The 21,322-nt window shown below is 51.0% G+C and overlaps 1 protein-coding gene across 1 annotated transcript; it reads left to right on the top strand.

The window, feature by feature from the left end:
• The first annotated feature begins 827 nt into the window (after positions 1–827).
• Positions 828–20,766, top strand: FKBP1A (FKBP prolyl isomerase 1A). The gene is made up of 5 exons (XM_088153379.1): positions 828–984; positions 1,134–1,181; positions 18,559–18,671; positions 19,310–19,475; positions 19,805–20,766. The coding sequence occupies exons 1-4, from the start codon at positions 948–950 to the stop codon at positions 19,436–19,438; spliced, it is 327 nt and encodes a 108-aa protein (XP_088009505.1). The 5' UTR covers positions 828–947; the 3' UTR covers positions 19,439–19,475; positions 19,805–20,766.
• Positions 20,767–21,322: the final 556 nt, after the last annotated feature.

Raw genomic sequence — 21,322 nt, 5'->3', positions numbered from 1 at the left:
GGCTAAAGATAATCTCCTTCAAGCCAAACACGAGTCCTGCCATTTTCACGAACCATATAGTTTTCTCGGCAGCGACCCAGAAAGGGTTGGCCATCACCACCTCTGGGTTCTTGCACTGCCCAGTCTAGCCAATGTCTTCCTCCTGGCCTCCATCCACGTATTAACCAGGTTAGTTTTTTTTTTAAAACCAAAGTCAGCCTATGGTCGCATCTCCCTGGGCCTCAGAAGAGGAGGAAAATGGCGGTTTCCTTTTCTCCTGCCCTGGCCTTCCCAGGATCTGTTGGGTCCATCCGTCCTATAGTACTGGTGCTCTGAGACCGCCTGGAGACAACCGACTGCCTTTCGAAAAACCACTGGAAAGCCCAAAGCCAGGCTGTACTGGAAGGAGCCTGGACTCATGCTGGTTTCACTGGTTTTACTGCTGGTGGGAGGGGGCAGAGAAATCTCTTGGCATCTTGGCAACTCTGCAGCAGCCCCGGTTGCAAAAGCTACCCCGGCCACCAGGGGGTGCGTCCCGCCTCCTCGGGCGCCACCTAGCGGTCGTTCAGGTTACGCCAGCCAAAGAAATGCGAAACGGTTCCCAGACGGGCGTTCCGAGGCCACCGTTTCCGCTCCGGCCGCAGATTAAGGAGGCTGCCCGGACACAGCCCTGCTGCTAGGCTGGATTCTGAGGCCCTCCCGCTGGCCGGGGCGGATGGGATCTAGATTCCCACCCAGCGGGGGCACCAACAACGCCCGCCTCCGGGGCGACCAAAATGGCGTCGGCGCCGCCTTCGCTGGCTCCGCCCCTGCGCGCGGCCTGCTGGGGCGCGGGGGCGGGGCGGGCGGCGCGCGTGCGCAGGCGCGGCCCCGCCCCGCCCCGCCCCGCTATAGCTGCCGCTCGCCTCGCGTCGCCTCGCTCGTCCTCGCGGTGCGGATTTCGACGGGCAGCGCCGCCGGGACCCGAGATGGGCGTCCGCATGGAGACCATCGCCCCCGGGGACGGTAAGCGAGGGCGTGCCCAGGCCCCAGCGCCGGGCGGGGCGGGCGGGCGGGGGGCTGGCTGGCTGGCTGGGGGGTCCGCCCGCCCACTCCCCGGCGTCTCCCCCTGACTGGCCTCTCTCTCTCTCTCTCTCTCCCCCCGCCCTCCCCAGGGAGGACCTTCCCGAAGCGCGGCCAGACCTGCGTGGTGCACTACACGGGTGAGTGGAGGGTGAGTGGGGGGGCGAACGGGGAGGGGTCTCCTCCGGGGGAGGGGCCGGGCGTTGCAAGGCGCGAGGGGCGCGGGCCTCCCTGCCTTGCGCCCCCTTCCCCTCCTGTGCTGGCGGTGCTCCCGCTCCCATCGTCCCCAGCCGGGTCCTGGAGGGTGGCGCAGGGGCCCCTGCCCGGTCCCCGAAGCGGCGGCCGCGGGGCGGAGCTCCTCCTCGGACCCTCGCCCCCAGGCCCCTCCTGGGCAGGGTGGCGCTGCCGGACCTGCGGCCACCTCCAGGGTGGCCGCAGCCCTCCCCGGCCGCCCTTCCTCCCCCAGCGGTGGGCGCAGGGCCCGCTCCCCCGTTCCCCCCACGCCCCACGGCTGCCTTCGGCTGGCGCGGGCGGTCTGCCCACCTGCTCCCCTCCCCGAGGTGCGGGCCCGGCTCTGGGGCAATGCTCGGCTTCCTCCCTTAACTGTGGCTTTTTCCTCGCTGGCACAGCCTGAGCGGCCGAGGCGCGTTTGGCCCCCTGCGCCGATGCCCGCTTCCCTGTGGCTCTCTTAATGGCGCTTTCCCATCCTACGCCGCTTTCTGGTGCCATGCTCTGTGTTGTGGCAGGGAGGCTTAATCATTGAGGCTCCACGTTTTTTTCATTGGCAGCCTTGCTTTTCCACGCGCTCGGGGGTGGCTGGAGCGTGCCATCAAAGCCGAGGGGAAAAACCCACATTCCTAGGTGCCAAATACTGTGCTTTTGAGAGCTGCTCGATTAGTGCTCCGACATATGGCTGAGAAAAATCTTGACTTTCTCAGCTGACAGTAGCAAAGTCGGGCGGTTGCATTTTTTCCTGCTTCTGCACCCCTTTTTCGGAACTTTCTTTTTACTGCAAAATGCAGCGTGGTCTTCAGCGGTCTTACTGTCAGCTCGTGTCTGGCTTAGTAATCCATCATGCCAGTTTTGGAAGCGCTGTTTCAGTACATGCTGTCTCTGCTTGTTATAATAGTTCATCTGTACTCCGGTGAATGTGGAGAATGCAGCCTCGAAAATGGTTGTGCCGCCAATACGGGATTCGTTTATGTATGAGATTCTGAAGCGGAGGTCTTTAGTCTTGTTCGAATGAAATCCTTCTTGCAAAGGATCTCTCTCGGCTTCCTAGTTTGGTCCTTAATGTCCGTTAAAAGGGACAGATTGCTGAGAGAAACCCTGAAATTGAGGTGATTCGGAAGCTCACCTCCCTGATAAGGAAAATTTAACAACTATATAGACCAGTGTTTCTCAACCTTGGCAACTTTAAGATGTGTGAACTTCAGCTCCCAGAATTCCCCAGCCAGCCATGCTGGCTGGGGAATTCTGGGAGTTGAAGTCCACACATCTTAAAGTTGCCAAGGTTGAGAAACACTGGTCTGGAACTATACTTCATTCTGTGGAGCTCTTTATCTGTAAAATAAACAGTAGAAGAGTAACTTTTCCATTGCCGTGTGTGTGTGTGCCTCTTTTCGTTCTTGTAATATTCTGTCCGAATTTCATGGTGGCTTTGAATGCGGTGGAAAGCACATTTTTCCTGTTACTTTCTTTGATAGGTAATTTCACTCGGTGGCTTTCAAGTCTGACTGGTTCCTAGGAGGGGACTGACAGGCAACGTATCTAGTGAAGTCCTAGACTTGACTTCATCACCTGGAGAAAGTCGAGATGAAAGCGGCAGCCTTTCAATTTCTAGGGCTGTTGATAATTTTATAACGTTAGGCATATATGCAACGTAGAACCAACATACATGCAACTTTCTAAAATGTATGGAAGATACCTAGAGGGAGAAGTTGGCAGATTTTTGGATGGCATATGACATTCCAATACCTAGATTGCAGCTGTGACGTTCTCTTTGGGTTTTCTTGTTTTGTTTTTTTTTATGGTGGACCCTCACAACTTCATTGGTTGACTGAAGAGATTCTGATTGTGGATGGAATCGTGAAATGAGCCTCACAGATGCAAACATCTGAATGGTTCTGATCTGAAGGTTGGGTGCAGAATCTTGGGCTTCTGATCTTGTTGGGGTGGGTGCTCCAGTATGCCCCAATCACAGACCAAGAGTGTAGGTTTTGAACCTCCATGCAGAGAGAATATATTTCCTCCACTATCAAGACACTCCTCTTTCTGGGTAGGACTTGGAGAGTTGGGAGGCATCAATCAGGCTCGAATACTTGAAAGACACTGCAAAGGAAGAACATGTAGGTAGTGTTCTGCGTCTTCTCTGTTTAATGAAAGTCAGGTGGGATGGCCTATCCTCAGTAGAGAGTTGCCAACACATTTTCCCTTGGTTTTTTTTTAATTATTCTTACGCAATAGATCACACAATGTTTAATTCTGTGACAGCGGATGAAGTTTAGAACCATTAGGGCGGGCTGCAGCAGAGTTGAGAAAGCCAGCTATGTCTTGTTGGTTCTCCACCCACCAGAACCTAGTGGGAAACAGCCTGAAAGAGAAGAGCAACAGCGAAGGGCAGAAGCAGCTCAGCGGGACTCGCAATTCATGGAGGGGAAGAGTTCTGGGAGGCGTGAAGCAAATCCAGAAGGCAGAACCTGGAATTGGTCCAGGCCAGGTTGTCTAAAGGTGATCAGATTATCACTGGAGGGCATCAGGTTGAGGAATGTCAAGCCTACCATAGCTTGGTCTAGTTTGCCCTGCATCCCTAGTTCTGTGGGAATGCCAGATTCAGGAAGGTTGCCATAGGTGAAATAAACCATCAAGGAAAAGGCCAAGGAGGATAATTCTGGCTCTTGCTCCCCCATGTATTCTAACTGGCATCCATGATACTGCCAAATTGGGGTGCTTAGGGTTTTTTTTTCCCCCAGCTTCTGCACTGAATGGCCCATAGTGCTTGGGCTTCAGCACCCCTTGCGTGTTCATGAATGGGAAATGCATCTGATTTTGCCCACGGGAACAGACGGAAGCGCTCTGCCAGGGTCCCCTTGTCCTGAGACCCCGCTTGGTTGCCCTCCAGAGTGGTGGAGCAATCTTCACTGTGGTCCCCAGCATCTCCCTGCCTCTCTTTTCTTTTTTCTGCCGCCCGCCCGCCCACCGGCCTCTCCATCTGCTGCTTTTTCCTTCCCTGCTGTCATTGATTGGGGGGGGGGAGGAAATGAGCAGGCTGCTTCTGGGCTGACAGGAAGAACAAAGGGAGGGGGAACTGGCAGCGGATCAAGAGGGGGGGGGAGCTGGTCAGCCTTGGAAGGCAGTTGGACAGGCATCTTTTGCAGGCACTGTCTTTGGGACCCCTTCACCTGCCTTTTGTGTGAAACAATGCCCCTTTCTTTGCAGCAAGGGCTGCTTGGTTTCCAGTCAGTGGCCTTTGGCCCCCGTTGGTTTTGCTTTCCCTGGCTCGGGTTTTCCGTTGGACAAAAACATTGCCTTAGAACAGTGTTTCTCAACCTCGGCAGCTTGAAGATGTGTGGACTTCAACTCCCAGAATTCCCCAGCCAGCACAGCTGGCTGGGGAATTCTGGGAGTTGAAGTCCACACATCTTCAAGCTGCCGAGGTTGAGAAACACTGCCTGAGAAGGTTGGCTTGATCAAATTAGCAAGCAGCGTCCCGGACAAAAGGGGACAAATGTCCCGAGCCTTTTGGGGGGGGGGGGGGAAATAGGCAGAGAGGAGGCCCCTTCCAAAGTATGAAACGCTCACAACCTTTTTGTTCAGGTCAATAACATGCACCTGTTAAAGATATGGCCCTGAGAGTTTATTTCAGTATTTTAAGCTCCCTGGGCCTGTTTTGCTCCTGATGCCTTAGCGATGCTCCTGGTGCTGCTCTGGGCTTTTGCCTCTGGGGGATGAGAGAGGGTGACCCTTTTCTCCTCTGTGGCTCTTCCAGCCAGTATTTCTATTTATTTATTTCTATTTCAAATTTAGACACCGCCCGTCTCACGAGGAAGTGACTCTGGGCGGTTTACACTAAAAACAACAAATAAAGATGAGTTAAAATAGAATAAAAATAGGATAGAAATACAATGAAACCAGAGACATACATAAATAATATCTTCCAAGGTTTTTGCCAGCCCTTCCTCTTCTGTCCCCTTGAAATGTGTTTTATTTCGTTTTTATTTACTTGAGATGTGTAGGACTGCCCTTCTTAAGAACATAACCCTAGGCGGCTCGCGACAGTTGCAAGCGATACGAAGCCATAAAACCCAGAACCGCCCTGCTTGGACGCATCAGACAGAACGGTCTGCAGGCTGGCAGCTCACCCTGTCCCAGCACCTGGGGGAGATGCCAGCCCTTTACGGCTTTCTGGAAGGCCAAAAGGGTGGGGGCCTGCTGGATCCCACCAGGAAGGGTGTTCCCCGGGGCAGGGGCCGCGATGGCAAAGGCACACTTCCTAGATGGCAGGATTTAAGGGAAGGGACTTGGAGCGTGCCCACCCCGACTTGGTGGGGCCAGCAGGTACCCCCTGGAAGAGGCGGTCCCCCAAATAACCTGGCTTGGTGTATCTCACCTTCCCCTGTGCCCCAGTAACGCCGTCCCCTCCTTTTCATTCCAGCAGCGTTTTCCGTCTTAATCACTTCCCTTTCTAGTTCAAAAACACGGCATCCTTGGACTTTGTAGCTCGCTGCTCTCCGATCCCCACGTCCCCCCCTTCTGCTGCTGCTGATCGCAGGGTATCTTGCTGGTGGAGTCCTGGAGCTCCTTTCTGGGCCCTGCTACAGTCGCAGAATCTCTCCCCGCTTGGGCAAAAAAAAAGAAAGCGTTTATTATGGAAGTAACATTACTCGGCCAGCGTGGTATTTAAAGACCAAGCCCTCAGCAAGCTGCACGTTCGAGCGTTCACAGATTCGACTTTTTAATGGGAACAATCTGAATTTACCCAACCCAGAATGGGAGCCTAATGTGGCTCCCAAATTGCTCATCCTCGTCCGCCGTGGGTTACAAGAACTCTTTCCCCCTGCTTTTCTCTTCATCGTGCCCCAAACAAACTGCCTTTTGCTCCACTTCTCCCCCCTCCATTTGTGGCAGATATTAAACCTTTTAACAGTAGCCCATCACCAGCAAGGCAGTTTCCTTTATAATGCACCCCCCCCCCCAATTTCCCATCTGTCCTTACCTTCCAGGTGGGGCTGCCTACTTTGAATCCTCTCATTTGCCCTTCTTTCCCCGTGTCCTTAGATCCTCCCGCTAACGTGGGTGATGTTTGACACAGTTTGGGTGATCTTCGATCAGCTGCTCCCGCAGCCATATGTCCTGAAGTGTGTTGGACTACAGGGCCCATCCTCCCAGCCTATCTCTCTTTCGTGCTCCTTGCTGCCTGTAGTAGCACTGGCCCTTCTCTTCTTTGACACCCTGGATTTCCTACCCTCTGTCTAAAAGGATGTGTCATTTTCACATTATTAATAACCCTAAATTTTTGTATATTTCTGTAGCAGGACATTCTTTCTCCGGGGGCTCCTTCAAAGCAAACTGCTAGTCTTGACTGGCTGTCCTCCTCTCAATCACCCTCCCTTCGCTGTGTTGGGTTTTAAATGGCCCTACACAATGAAATTTAAGCCAATTCTCTCTATACCAGTGTTTCTCAACCTTGGCAGCTTGAAGATGTGTGGACTTCAACTCCCAGAATTCCCCAGCCAGCATGGCTGGCTGGGGAATTCTGGGAATTGAAGTCCACACATCTTCAAGCTGCCAAGGTTGAGAAACACTGGGCTAGCTGAATCATTTTGTTTGTGGCTTGGCGTTGCCAACAAGCAGCATAACAGGCAGCATGGGTTGATTCAAGACAAAGGGAGGCCCTTCCGTATCCTGTTTGCACCTCTGCTGCAGCTTGCGGTTCGGTCCAGCTGACCAAATTAAAAACGAAACCACGCCAGGTCGTAGAGGGGGCCCAGCTCGAGCCACTGCGTTGGCTGACACTCCTGCCTCAGTCCAACTCGCCTTGATGCAATGGGTTCATCAGCCTTCGTTCGGTTTGCAAGGCTTGGGTGCGCGTTCTGCGTATCCCCTCGGCCCCCTGCCCAGTCGTCTCTGGTGCCAGCGTGGGAGCTGCAGGGAGCAAGGGTGAATCGCTGCCTTCCCACGAGATTTGGATTACAAGCAGGCTGACTAATTCTTCTTTTCCTTCTGGCATAGCTATTGCGTTACCTTTTCAGAGAGAGTTATAAGCAGAATGTTGATTAACAGGAGCGATTCAGGGTTTTTGTGTTTTTTTTCCAGGAGAAAAAGCTTCCAGGCATATCGAGGGAGTCGTTCCCCTCCCAAGTCCTTAAAAGCAGCTTTGTTTGGTAAAGCATTAACTGTGTTTCCGGAGTCGGCCTGAGAGAGCTGATTGGGTTTTATCCCTCCTTCATAATGTATCTGGAAGAATTGCTCTTTAAAGCTTTATTTACCACATCTTCTCTTCCAGTCTTCAACAGAAATGAATTCTGGCATATGTCGATCTAAGCATTCGTGTTAGCTTGTTTTCTGAACCCGCCATTCTGGGATAAAGCGTATTCAAACTTATAAGAATAGCCTTCTCTGGAGGGACATTCTGACTTTATTCTCCATGCATTTCACCAGCAGGTAGAATCCTTCCTGTTTGATCTGAGTTATGGGCATCCTTCATAGGAACTGGTTGATTATCTGTTATATTAGCATATTCGTTGTTTGTTTGTTTTGATATTTGCTATTGGATTTCATATTTGCTGCCCAGAATCTGTCAGTTTGGAGTGGGATAGAAGCCCGGTTAAATACATCAGTTGTGAGAAATGGAAGACAGGGTAATATTTGGATGACAATATTCAAAAAGCTGGTAGAGAGGATGGATTTCTTTCTTCTTCTTCTTCTTCTTCTTCTTCTTCTTCTTCTTCTTCTTCTTCTTCTTCTTCTTCTTCTTCTTCTTCTTCTTCTTCTTCTTCTTCTTCTTTTCACTGTAGAAAATATAGGGCAAATATCAGGGTTTTGAGTTAAGGAAGTCTTGAAGAAATGCTACGAAAAAAATAGATACAGGCCAAGTTCAAATATGTTTGGCTGTTTTGTGGATCATGAACTGGAAAATATGTAATTATTGCCAAATGTCGAACAAGGGTGAGATTTCTGCTTTTTTTCAGTAAAAAAGGTAATACAGTATATCATTCTTTAATTTTGCATGATGTCTAAATTCATGAAACAGTCGAGTGCTGCTTAGGAAGAAGAACACGGAGCCAGCATAAAGTCTCTGCTCAGTCCAATCAGCTGATGAATCGTTCACCTGAAACTGGGCCAGTATTTGTCCCAATATTTCTCTTAGATCTGCTGGTTTAGAAGCAGGGGGTCCCCTGTGTTTGGATGCCCCCCCCCCCTCTGCTATTCCTGAACTGCTTTTGAGTGCCAGGCCTGCCCATAACAAGTCTAACCTTGTTTATGATGAAATTATAGGTGAAGCAGAGGAGACTTACCTGGCTGGTTTTGGGGTATTTCTCCAGTCATGACCAGCAAGGCTGGATTGGCAATTGTGTGGCACAGGACCCTGGCCCTGGCAAGAAACATTTCCACAGGCTTAGGGTGAAGCATTATCTATACATTGATGACCTCCAGCTGAATATCTCTACCCAGGTCAAAGGGGAGTAGTCCAGACCTCACCTCTAGAGGGTTTCAGGGTCTGCATGAGGAAAAACAGGGTTGGATTCCCCATGCAAATTGGAACTGGCTTCAGAAGCCTGCTGATTCTGGAGTCGTAACAACTCTGGCTCTTTGTGAGGTTGTGCTCCCCAGTGCAGAGCAGGCCCACAATTTGGGAGCCCTCAGGGACTCGTGACTCCTGCTGGAAGAGCATGCAGAGGCCATCTCCAGGAGGACTTTTGCCCAGCTTTAGTTAATTGTGGCCTTGCCCAGAAGAGAGGGCACCAAAGAAGCTATCTCAGACCCTTGTCATCTCCTGCCTGGATTGCTATATGTGGGCCTGCCCTTGAAGACCACCAGATCGCCTCCATAGGGTTCCCTCCCCCGCAGAGTCCTGAGCAAGGTACATTGCCAAATGGTCTTCCTGTATTTTGATCTTGGTGGGGAGGCTAACCCTTGTTCATGAGCAGGCTGGCATCAGGTGAGGCACGTTCAATAGCTTGTTGTAAATCTGGCCTTTTGCTTGCGGCTTGCAGGTTTTCCATCCTGTTCCCCGTTGCCAAGTCACCCAGGCTGCCTGGAATGGTGTTTCCCCCCCAGTTTAGTAAGATGGCCCTCCAGGAAATGCTGAACATTCTGTTCATACCTGGCCAAAGTAAACCTACTCACGTTGCCCTTTGTTTTCCCATCTGCTCCATCTCCTGTATGGAGAGAACTTCCTGGGTATGGTGATAGATTTGTGGAATCTCATACGTGTGGCCAGGAGCCATTGCCTCAGGGAGAAGCAGCTTCTCTAGGGCACCCCTTCTGCTCTGCCCTGTACTTGGGCAGGTGGGCTTCTGGCCTGGCTCATTCCCATTTGCACACCGCCTTCGGAGACTCTGGTGGGCATCCCGCCAAGCAGGGCTGAGACCCAGTGAATGGGAGACGCCTGCCCGTCTTGAAGCGGAGCAATTCTTCATTCAGCTTCCAATTTGCACGCACATGACCGTTGCCCAGGTTACAAGTCCCGTCGGTGGGGCTCTCACTTTGCAACCAACCCGACCTTTTGTGCTTTTGGATTGTTCTGGAGGGTTTGCCGTGCAGCCACTGAGTTGGGCAAGGCGATTTGACAGCTGTGGCCGTGGCTGAAATTCCATCCATGCTGGATGTGGAAAGGCGAGCAGCAAGATTTAAGTCATTCTGCCCTGAGCAGGGCTGGCGTGCAATTAGACAGGCATCGGATTAGCTGTCAGAAGCTTCGCCCAAGATTGTGGTAGCCTGAAAGTAAGATGCTCGCTGCTGCTGATAAACCGCCCACCGGTCTCTGACACCATCGCTGGTGATCTAAGTTGTTTTCTACAGCCCTGGTTGAATAATATCAGCCTTTGCAGAAGTCATTGGCAGAATGTGATTTCTGGATGGATCTCCTTTCTGCATTCGGACTGCGTTTTACAATGGGATTCAAACATCTGCCGATTTCTAGGTTGAAATGGCATCAGCTGTAGAAGAGAGAAGATTCGTACAGAACTGCAGGTCCCTAAGCTCCTGGAGGAGATGGGTCATCTTGGCTACGCAGAAAGGTCATTTTGAGCTAGAGGAAGCCCACGGTCCCCCCTTGGCTTTATAAAACCCATCGGCAACCTGATAGGGAGGCCTCGTTTTTGTTCCTGGAGGAATGAAACATGTGCTAATTTGCAGGACTAGTCACACAGCTCTGGGAGCTGCAAGCTGTGCTCTGGGTTCCTTGCTGCATTTTCTGAGGGGAGCCTAGAGATAAGCCAACCAAGCAGTACAATTGGTTTATTAATCCTGTCGGCAAGGTGGGAGCTGAAATAAGACCTTCTAGACTAGGAGGATTTTCACTGCCTTCTGAAAGGTCACGGCAGAACATGAACTCCTAGATTGTTTTTAGTCCTCTCCTGCGCCCAATGTTCCTGGGTTGGTGGTGGTGGTGGGGTATATAAGGACCGCTGCATTGGGTTGGGTTCTCTCTTTAGAGCAAAAATGCATGGTCTGATCACTTTGTGAACCTGAGTGGAGCATGAAAACACCTTGTGGAATTATTAGATGAGAAGTCCAAGGTTCAGAGCATTTTTTTTTCCAACTTGAAAGGTCTATTCTTGAGCCTGAACTATTGAATTTCTTATCTTTTCAGAATAACTTGGAATGTAATAAGTGATGAAACATTTGCTTTTAAGGTGTGTTTTATAACACCTTGGATCAGCCATTACTGAGTCGTTTTCCTTTTCTCTTCCAAGGCCTCTCTTGGCCTTCTGCTTCCACACACATTTCCTTTGCTTCTCTTTTTGGGTTTAAAACAACCTTTTGAAGGACTTACTCTTTCTCCTTTCCTTCCAAGCCCTCCTGGGACAACCTCTTCTTGTCCTACTGCAGCATTTCTCAACCTTGGCAACTTGAAGATGTGTGGACTTCAACTCCCAGAATTCCCCAGCCAGCAAGGCTGGCTGGGGAATTCTGGGAGTTGAAGTCCACACATCTTCAAGCTGCCAAGGTTGAGAAACGCTGTCCTACTGTAATGAAACCTGCATGGCTGAAAGGATGAATATTATTCTTCCTTTCTTGACTCCCATCTGCCCACCTTTTCTTTTTTCCAGCTCATAAGCTGCAAGGTTTGCAGGCAGGAATTTCTTCATCGGTTTCAGGCTATTGGCTGTCCTCCCCTAAAGAGATATGAGGACAGGGGGTCTTATTCTTCTGCCTCAGAGCTGGTGGAGTGTTTCCAGCCACGGGCATCGGTCATTCCCACTTCCAAAAACAGCAGAATCTGGGGTGAACCTCTTGATGGAGCAAGATCTGTATCTGCACTGTTGTGTTTGGGCCAAGTGTGGTGGTAATGGACCACCTGAGTAAACAGAAATGCGTTCGCCACAGACTCACCTTCCTTCCTTCCTTTCCTTTGCTGAGCTGTGTTGATTGGAACGGAAAGTCTGGAAGAATTGGTGGATCTGTAGGGATTCTTCAGGATCCAGTATCTTCTGTGTCCCTCCTAGCTTGCTGTCAGAAAAAAGCTTCTCCAGAAGAACTGCATTCCATGGAATTCTCCCGAGAGTCGTTCGCTTTACAGAGCTTTCTGCTGTGCTAGCTTTTGATGGTTAATGAATACTTTCCGAACATTTTGAAATGGGAGGTGCACCAGATCAGTTTCATAAGCCTTGATGTATGCTTGATAGTTTTTAAAAACCAAACTCCCCTTGCAAGATGTGCTAAATTCCAGGAAAAATAGATAGTCCTGCCTAGCCTCTCCCAGAAATGTGAAATACAGGCCCTTGTCTCTAAAAGATGATCCGCCCTTGCTTTGGATTGTGGCGGTCCTTCTCCTAGGGAGCACGGGTCCAGAGCAGTGGTCTTCAGCGTCCTGCTTGATGGGCTGTTGGTGAAACATGATGAGAGATTGGATGGGCTGATGTTGGTGTGTTCTGCATAGCTGCTTCTGTGTTCCCATGCTTTTGGCTTTCACATCAACAGGAAGAGACTGAGCCTAATGTGATTCCACAAAGGAATCTGCTGGCTGTCTTCGGAACCAACCAACCAACCAACCAAAAACTGGGAATATATTTTTCCGAGAGTTACCAAAACCTCATTATCCTATTTGCAGCGAGCATTCACTGTATCTACAGCTGTCAGGTTGGCGTGACTGGAACCAGTCCAAGATCACAGATGCATAAGAAGGAGTTGGTTCTCTGAAAACAAAGCATACAAGTGTTTTCTGGAACGGGGTGTGTGTGTGTGCAGAGTAGAAACACTGTCCATTGGGGCTGTTGTGAACTCTAAAACTGAGCAATAACCGTTCATGTCCTGACTTTAAGCTCCGTCCTGTTGTTTCAGCTCAGGTTGGTGGGTTGAGAGCTTATTACGGATAATTAAGAATGCAGTTGGAAGCAACGTCCAGTATTATAGTGGTATCATAGGTGACGAGAGCTCTCGTCATAACAACTCAGAGAGGACCCACGTTGTAGTAAGTGCCACCATCTTTGAAAGTGAGCGAGATGCATTGCTAGGGACGAAGTGCTTCGTTGGTTGAGATCTGTTCCAGCTCTTTTTCACCAGATGGCTTGTTTGCCCTGGAAAGCTTTTGTGGAATGAGGTTTTCAAGGTGAACCGGGGGCAAGAGAGAAGCAACAGAACAACTCTATTGTTCTCCTAGGCCAGTGTTTCTCAACCTTGGCATCTTTAAGATGTGTGGACTTCAACTCCCAGAATTCCCCAGCCAGCCTGGCTGGCTGGGGAATTCTGGGAATTGAAGTCCACTCATCTTAAAGTGGCCAAGTTTGGACAACACTGGCCTAGGTGGAGAAGGGCATGTTTGGGGTGTGACATAAAGTTACAGTGATGGAGTTTCATTTAACCCCCATTTTTCCACCTTCAGCAAAAGACCAAAGGTTTTGTCTCCAGCCAGCTGGAGCCCTTATGCATTGGATTAATAATGTTGGTTTATTGCCCCAATCCATCAGGATTTTGAGAGGTTTACATTCCTTTCTTACAGAAAAAGGGTTAAAATACAACAACAACAAAAACCCCAAACCCTGTATGGTAAAATAACCAATTACAGTGAAAAATGATAGCAGCCAGATTCCTAAGAAAAAACCTAAGGCCATCAAGAAAAAAAAAAATCTGAACTTAGTGGTGTTTTTAAAACGAACAAACCGGATCTTAACAGATATATATAAAAATATATATATATTTGAACGTTAGCAGCCTTGAGTGCCCCCGAGAAGAAATACGAGCACTCAGTTAAAGTAGGAAACGAATGAATGAGAGCAGATAAGGCCATGCCATTTCTCACACACAATCTGATTTATATACTTGAGCTTCTGAATAGCTGCTCTTAAATCGAGCAGTGCGTCAGCTGCCAAGTCATCAGGGTAGAGAGGGGGTGGCGAAGTGGGCATCTCCCTCCCTCTTGCTCCAGCGGCAGGGTTAAAAGGCTTCTAGCAGTTCTCACTGTGCCTCGCTCTGGTGAATGCACCTGCCCACCATCTTTTACTTTGATGGGGGGGGGCTAAGCCCTCAGCTCAATGGCCATGTAATGGATGGGACGATAGCGCCAAACGAGGGGGTCTCCCTTCACCCATGCTGCCTTGTGCACTCTCGTCTTCCTGCCCTGTGCCCCCTACAGGTGCTGGAGGGCTTGATCCTGCTCCTTCAGGGCCTTGGGCACCAGTGCGCCCAATAGCCCCCTTCACCAAGGGCTCAGCATCATTCCAACTTCTGCACTGGCTTCTCTGGATAATGATCCCTCCAGGGCTTCCGTTGCCCAGAAACTTCAGGTGAAGGCCCTGGATTGATCTATGGCAATGATGGAGCGGAATCATACACAGCGCTAAACACCCCAGGAAGAGCTGGAAGGGCAGAAAATCCCAGCATGGGCAAGCATGGGGGAGCACCTCAGAGTGCACCGCTGCATCGAATACCACACGCTCCAGATGAAAACTCTGGGAGTTACTGTAGGTTGCCTTCAGAAGAAAGATGTTTTGGTCTTGCTAGCTTACAGGAGGCCTGTCTACGCATTTCAGTCTATCCAGCCCACAGCTTCCAAAATCAGAGTGACCACCTCTACAGTACAACTTCAGAGGTGATGCTCCTACTAGTATAACTTCTACCAGGTATCAGAAATAAGTGTTTTCTCACCAGAAATGTGTTCTGTCCAGCTGGACACCATCACTCTAACCTGGGCCCAGCCTTTGTGACTAAGGTAGATGCACCCTTCACTGGGGCCGGGAAATGTTACTCCTTTCTCCCAATTAGAGAAGGACTGACATAAATTGGAGCCATCAAGATCTATCTGAGCAGAATGGAGGAATTCAGCTTCAACTTCTCCTAGTTTTTCCCTTCAACAGCCTTATCTGGTCCACAAAGCCTGTGAGATCCACAAGATTTCCACCACGATTTCCAGGTGGGTCACGTCCTGTATGAAACAAGCCTACGAGATGCAGAACAAGCCTTCTCCATAGAAGGTCCACTAGGAGCTCTGCTGCCTCCGGCACTGACTCCTGTGGGGCTGCCCTGTGATCTCCATGCCTTTTTATTTAGCACTAGAAGGTTAACCATGGCCACAGCGTCCTTTGGCGGAAGGCACTGGAGCAGTGTTTCTCAACCTCATGCTGGCTGGGGGATTCTGGGGGTTGAAGTCCATGCATCTTAAAGTTGCTGAGGTTGAGAGACACTGCACTAGAGGACAGAGTTCCCGGCAAGGACTGGGGTGCCCCACAGAGAGGCTCCCATCCCCAGCATAGTTTGCGTGAGCCTCCTTTCAGGACGCCCAGTGTCCAGTCTAGCCAGGTCCTGGGCAAAGAAAAGGGGAAATGCTTCTCAGGATGGCCCTTCAGTATTCCCACCCAGTACAAACACGTCTCTCTCATATTCCTACCTTCTCAAGCGCTACTTCTCTGAACTCCATAACCAGGGGGAACGTCTGCCTTCCCCAGGGTCTTCTCCAGCCTCGTCTCTGGAATGGGTGGGAGGGCGATTCCCCACTTCAGAAAAGGGACTGCCATCAGGTGTCTGATGCCCTGTACAGAGCAGAGATCAGTACCCTTCCTGGCACAGGGCTGCATCTGGCCTATCCCCCATCTGGGGATTTGGTCCCTCCTCCCGTTTCTGATTCAGGCGCAGCTCCGACGCTCTGAGGACGGTGCTAAGGCGGTCTGGATTTGGGTTTCCAAGCGCATGGACCCTGCCCTCCTCCTCGGCTGAGGTTTTCCTGGTTCTCTGGGCATCGATCGGCTCTTCCCCACAATTGTCATCAAACCGTCTGACAGTGTGGCCATCACGGTTTGGGACCTTCTTTCCAGGCCAGTGAAGGATGCCCCGTTTGGCCCCCTTGCTGGTGGAGTCCTTTCAGTTTGGCCTCAGCTGGCAGAGATAAATCTGTGCCAGCCTGGTGTGTCTGCAGGGAGAGTCTTGGTGGCCTGACTTGATTTGCTCCCTGTTTTTTTTTTTTTTAAACTGGAAAATAACTCTAAGGCAAGTACAATAAACCCGCAGAATTATCTGGTGTGTGAGCTAAAAAGGACTTTAAAACTAAGCCCGAACGGAATGTGGCAAGCAAATGGAACCCACCTTCTTCAGGTTGAACAAACAGGTGTGCCAGGCAGGTGTGTCTGTCAAAAAAGTCAAGATGGCTGCCCTTGCTGCGTGATCACAGCTCTGGTCCTCCTTTATGTGTGTTGTGTCTGCATCTGTGACCCACATAAAAAAAGGGCCAGGGCGGTCACAGCTACCATTTTAATTTTTTTTTTTTTAAACCCCTTTTGCAGACACTCCTGAATTACACAGCCTGAAGTTGTAGGGAATCTCTCAAATGGGTTTGATCAAAACCGCATCTCCAATTTCGGCATTTTTATCCTGGGACAACAGAGAGAATTGAGGCCTTTTAGCACAAATGTAAACACGGTTGTGTGCATTGGGGGGGCTGCCCTGGAGTGTTTCGTGGTTGTGCTAGAAAAAGGCACCTCTGGAAATCCTTAAATGTTCCATCGCCTTGAATTCTTGATTTCTTTTGTGTTCAGTGTAGGCAGAACCTTTCCTGAGTCCTTTAACAAATGCCTTTTAAATAATTGATACTAATGCTGGATTAGAAACAGCATTAGTGCGTCTGCGTCTCCTTCCCCTTCATTTGTGTGTACTTTGGTTTGGTGAACACAACATTTCCTGTGTTCTTTGTGGTCTAAATAGTAAACTCGGTGCTTTAGTCTAAAACACTGTTTCTCAACCTCAGCAACTTTAAGAGGTGTGGACTTCAATTCCCAGAATTCCCCAGCCAGCATGCACTCCATCATTACGATCATGTAACTGACAGAGTGCTCTGGCAAGGAGCAGAAAAAAGCAAACATTTTCTTCCTGTCCTGTTATGGAGAAATAATCAAGAATTAATTTGCAATCATGTTCTTTTTGGTTTGGGGTCCTGAGCCGCCGTGGGGCACAAGGGGTCTCGTGTATGGTCAAACCACACAGATGTGTCGCTGGAAATAGAACGTCTGTGTTGCAATTTCCCGTCTTCCTATGCTTTGTCCCACATTTCTAAGAACTAAGACAATAGGAAGAATGAGTTTTGATACAAAGCCTTTCCAAAAATGGATTGGGGGCTAGAATGAGGAGACCCCAAAATAGCCTGCAGGCTTGCAGAGCTAAGATAAGGAACTTCTGCATTTATAACTGCTGGCGACATCAGACCGCCGAGTGCAAAGTAGAAACTGGATCCTGAGCAGGTCTCATAAATTATTACTGAAATAATAGAGCCTGGGCTTCTTCTATGGCGAGGGAAATTGCAGGAAACAGTCTTTTGAGAGATAACTTCCTTGATGACTAATAGACAAGAGAGGAAATCAAATCAGACATTTAGATGAGACTTGAGTGCATTTTAATCCACGGCTTCTTGAGATAGAAAAGGCAGAGATTTTAGCAGTAAATGCTAGCAAGGGATATCCTGCAGCGCCTCTTTGCAGGCGTGACGTTTTTCAGGCTCTCGTTCAGCCTCAAGAAAGCATGTTCCTGTGGTTTTAAAGCTTATCGGCTCCCCCCTTAAAGCGGCTGCGGTGTTTTACAGGCTGCTATAATGAATTGCAAAGGGGGGCTGGCTTTGCAGGAGGCCTGGAGTTTTTGCAGAGGAGCTGCAGGTGACCGCAGCTACCCCATCAGGGTCAGTTCTGGTGAATACGTGGAGGGGAGACCACCAGGAAGCGTGTGGGAGTTGGAGGCCAGACTGAGACGTCAGAAAAGATCACAGCCAACCACTCCTGTATTGTTTAAAAAACAACAACAAAAAACAGAATTATTAGGCCCATCAAGTTACCAAGAGTTGAGTTTGACCTTTATTTTTATAGAAAATTGTTGATAGGCACATCCTCTACTACAGATTTTGCATACCTGAAAGTTGAAGATTGCCATCTTAAAAAAAAGAGAGAGAGCGAGAGTAAGGAAAAAGTTTAAAATGACAGATTTTGTAACAGCCAAGTATACAAAACTGTAAGTTTAAGGGCTAGCAAAATACTTGAACATAGATGGGGCAATGGTTGGATCTGTTTTACAGAGGAAGGAGACCCAGGGTCGAGTGGCAGTTCAGGTGTTGGACTGGCACAAGGGAGACCCAGGTTTTAGTTCCTCCTTAGCCGTGGAATCAGTGCTCAAGGGGGGGGTTGGGGCCAGTTGTTCCCCCCAGCCCATGGTTGTTGTGGGAAGGTTGCTCTGGAGCTCCTAGAGCAGTGTGTCTTAACCTTGACACCTTTAAGATGGGTGGACTTCATGGATGCTGGCTAGGGAATTCTGGGAGTTGAAGTCCACCCATCTTCACGTTGCCAAGGTTGAGAAACACGGCCTCAGGTAGTGCAGTAGGTACCATCAAGAAGGAAAGTTCTGCTTCACCTCTTGACTTCTAGAACGCATTCAGGGCTGGGATGTCAGCAGGAAGAATAAGAGGGCCAGAAGGAGAGAGATCTCTGTCCTGGGAGGATTGCAGTCTCGGCTTTACCAATGAAGTATTTCTAAGGGAAGCAGAGAGGCAATTTTGGGGAGGACCCATGCACCGGCCGTTATGTTAATGAGATGAGAATTAAGCCCTCGAACCTGTAAGCTTTCGCTGAAAGGCTGTTTCAGGAAGGACCTGATGAAGACACGCCAGGACGGCTTTCTTCGCACGGGCTTCTGATTTGCACGGGATGAATTTCGCTTGGGGGTCTCCGTCTCCCGGGTCCTGGTTTTCCGCTGCCTGAATGTCCTCAGCCTCAAGCCAAAGACTTCGCCTGCTTCTGAAGCTTCCACCAGCTCCTCTTCCCAAGGAGCTCGTGGCAGTTCCTGTGCCTTGGCCGTTGGGTAAAGGGTTTCTTTTCCTTCCCGCAGGGATGCTGGAAGACGGGAAAAAGTTTGACTCCTCCCGCGATAGGGGCAAGCCGTTCAAGTTCGTGATGGGCAAGCAGGAAGTCATCCGCGGCTGGGAAGAAGGGGTCGCCCAGGTACGGTGGGGACAGTGTGGGTGGGGCTCGGCGTTGAGGGAGGAGCCCCATCGCAGTGGTCAGTACGGGGTGGATGGGGTTGGGGGCTCGTTCCCAACTACCCAGGTCCCTCAGCAAGATGGGAGCCTCAGAGGGTCTGGGTTGGGTTGGGTTGGGTTGGGTTGGGTTGGGCTCGTCCAGAGAAGACCACCCTCTGACATAAGTAGCAAGTCTCACGGCTGGGACCCCTCTCCAGGCTCCCTCTTGTGAGCAGAAGTGATGGGTTGATTCTCGTATCCTGTTTGGAGCTTCGTGGAGGATCATTTGAGTGGGGGCACTAGAGGTGTAGAGGAGCTCTGTCTCTTGGCCTTGGCTCCTAGTGGGAGTTGGTGGGAGAAGAATCTCTGACTCCTTCAAGGACCCAACGCAGGTCGCTCATCTCCAAGCACCTCCAGCTGTCCTGGGCTTGTTGTGAGAGGTCAGGAGAAGCAGCTGACTTTGCCATCCACCCAGCCATAGCCTGGGGACGGGAGGCAGTCGGGGTCCAGGGTCTCTCTCCCCCCCTCACGTGCCACCCCCTTTTGCCCTTGGACCCTGCAGTAGTAGCTTGAGCCCAGACCAGCTTCTCATCCTCTAACTCTGCCCCCTTCCTTTTGCAGATGAGCGTTGGCCAGAGAGCCAAGATGACAATCTCACCAGATTATGCTTACGGGGCTACTGGCCACCCTGGCATCATCCCACCCAATGCCACCCTAATTTTTGATGTGGAGCTCATAAAGTTGGAATGACAAAGAGGCCCCCGTCCTCCCGTTTCCCTGCTCTTGGGTAGGTGATCGTCTTGCGGGGCTCCTGGCCGGCATTCCCCAAAGTGGATGTTGGGGGCCCTGGCTGGGGGAAGAGGGCCCTTTCGGGGGGTGCGATGCGCCGGCTTTGGGATCTGTCGGCGAAACAGGGCAAGATGCGCGCACTGAGGCAGGCCTTTTGTCAAACTACCAAGAACGAAGAGAAGGGAGGCCAACGTTTGCCAGCTGCTTAGGTTGTCTGCGGCGGCCACCCCGGGGCACCACGCCCTGGTGAAATAGCCGCCCCTCCCATGCCCCCACCCGGCCCTCCGCGGGGCAGTCGCCGACGCAAGTTCTCATTTGCCTTAACAGGTTTGGCACATGGAGAAATCCAGAAATCTTTGCTTCGAGATGAATGCACATGAATCTGTATGGAGCTTTCCCAGCTACCCACTGCAGCCCTCCGCCCCGATCTGAATGTTTTGAGCCTCCCGGCTCCGCTTCCGACTCCGCTTCCTCGTTTTCCTCTGTTCTTCGACATTTTTGGGCTCTATGCTATAAACCTCAGCTATTCTTCTTTTTTTTTTTTCCCTTATTTGGTGGGGGGGAGGGGGATCGTCAAGTCCTTTAATCTTATTTTGTCGGGTTTTTTGGGGCGTAGACTTGAGTTGTGTATGACTGAGCATTTCTAGTCAGTATCAGATCGGTTCACCTTCTATAGGAACGCTTGCCGGAAGGCAGGCCTTTTTTGGTGTGTTTGCTTTTGGAATCTCTATTGTATTAAAAGTCCGTTTGCTGCTGCAAAGCCATACGAAGCAATGGGAGGAGCTCCCGGAGAGGGAGTCACCCCTCAGCCAAGCAGACATAGGAGTCGAGAAGGTCCTCTGCCCCAGGCCCTCCTGGCGTCCATCCTGGGGACGGGCGGGTCCCTCTCGCCCTGGGCCTCGGCCTCTTCCTCCCCCCGCCCCGAGGTGGCCGGGGGCTTTTCACTGGATTTTCAGCAGATTTTTAACTTCAGGCAGCCCGAGCTCCCCTCTGGGGAGACTCGAGTCCGCTGCTCGCCCTGGGTGAGGGGACGCTCCCCGCCACTCCCCCGCCATCGAGGCAGAAATGCCAGAGAGTTCTCTTCGGAAACCTGATGCTGGTCGTCGCAGCTTGCAACAGCCTCTTCTACCCCGTGCGCCATCCCTCTGCGGTCCCGTGGCCTTGTTCCCCCCCGTCGTGAGTTTTGGTAAGAGAATCGCCGCTGCCCCTTCCTCCTCCTCCTCCATCACCCCGTGAACGTATAGAGTTTTATTATTGCAATAAAAATGCTTTATGCTGGCTTTTCTCAAGCCGGGCGTGATTGCCGGTGCTTTTTCTTCCGCCCGCCGTTCTTGGCTGCTCTGGAAACGGGCCCTGGCGCCGTGGCCAGATCCTGCCCTCCCCTTGCGAAACTCTTAGCCCAGCGGAAGCAGCGCCTCCCCAGGCTGTTGCCCCTTCCAGCCGCGAGCTTGCCAGTTAAAATTCCAAGAAAAGCAGCTCGTTCACGGCTGCCGACCTTTCTTCTCGTGGGCAGCTGTGAGAGGCCGGCCGTTCTTGCAGGCTCTTTGTCCTGAGCAGCCGTGGCCCCCCGCAAGTCGAGAAGCCCCAGCTACCCTGGGTGTTGGGCCCGGATCCCCAGTGTGGTGCCTCTGGGCACCTGTGTTCCTTGCAGGTTGCCAGGGTCCTGCCCTCCTCGTCTTTCCACGTTGATAAAAGTGAACCAGACCCCCAGATCCAGCACGCTGCAAAGTGAAGCAACAGCCTCTGGCCTTTTCCTTCCTTCCCAGAACGCCTTGGAGCCCCCTGAGAGAATTGTAATGCTGGGCTGAAGGTCCCCAGAACTTGGGAATGTCCCCCCAACCCAGA

Source organism: Python bivittatus, unplaced genomic scaffold (assembly GCF_059951505.1).
Source record: "Python bivittatus isolate LINGU-HERP-01145 unplaced genomic scaffold, Pbiv_v1 ctg000700_np1212, whole genome shotgun sequence".
Taxonomy (NCBI): domain Eukaryota; kingdom Metazoa; phylum Chordata; class Lepidosauria; order Squamata; family Pythonidae; genus Python; species Python bivittatus.
Note: the sequence above shows the minus strand (reverse complement) of the source record. Positions and strands in the feature narration are given on the sequence as shown.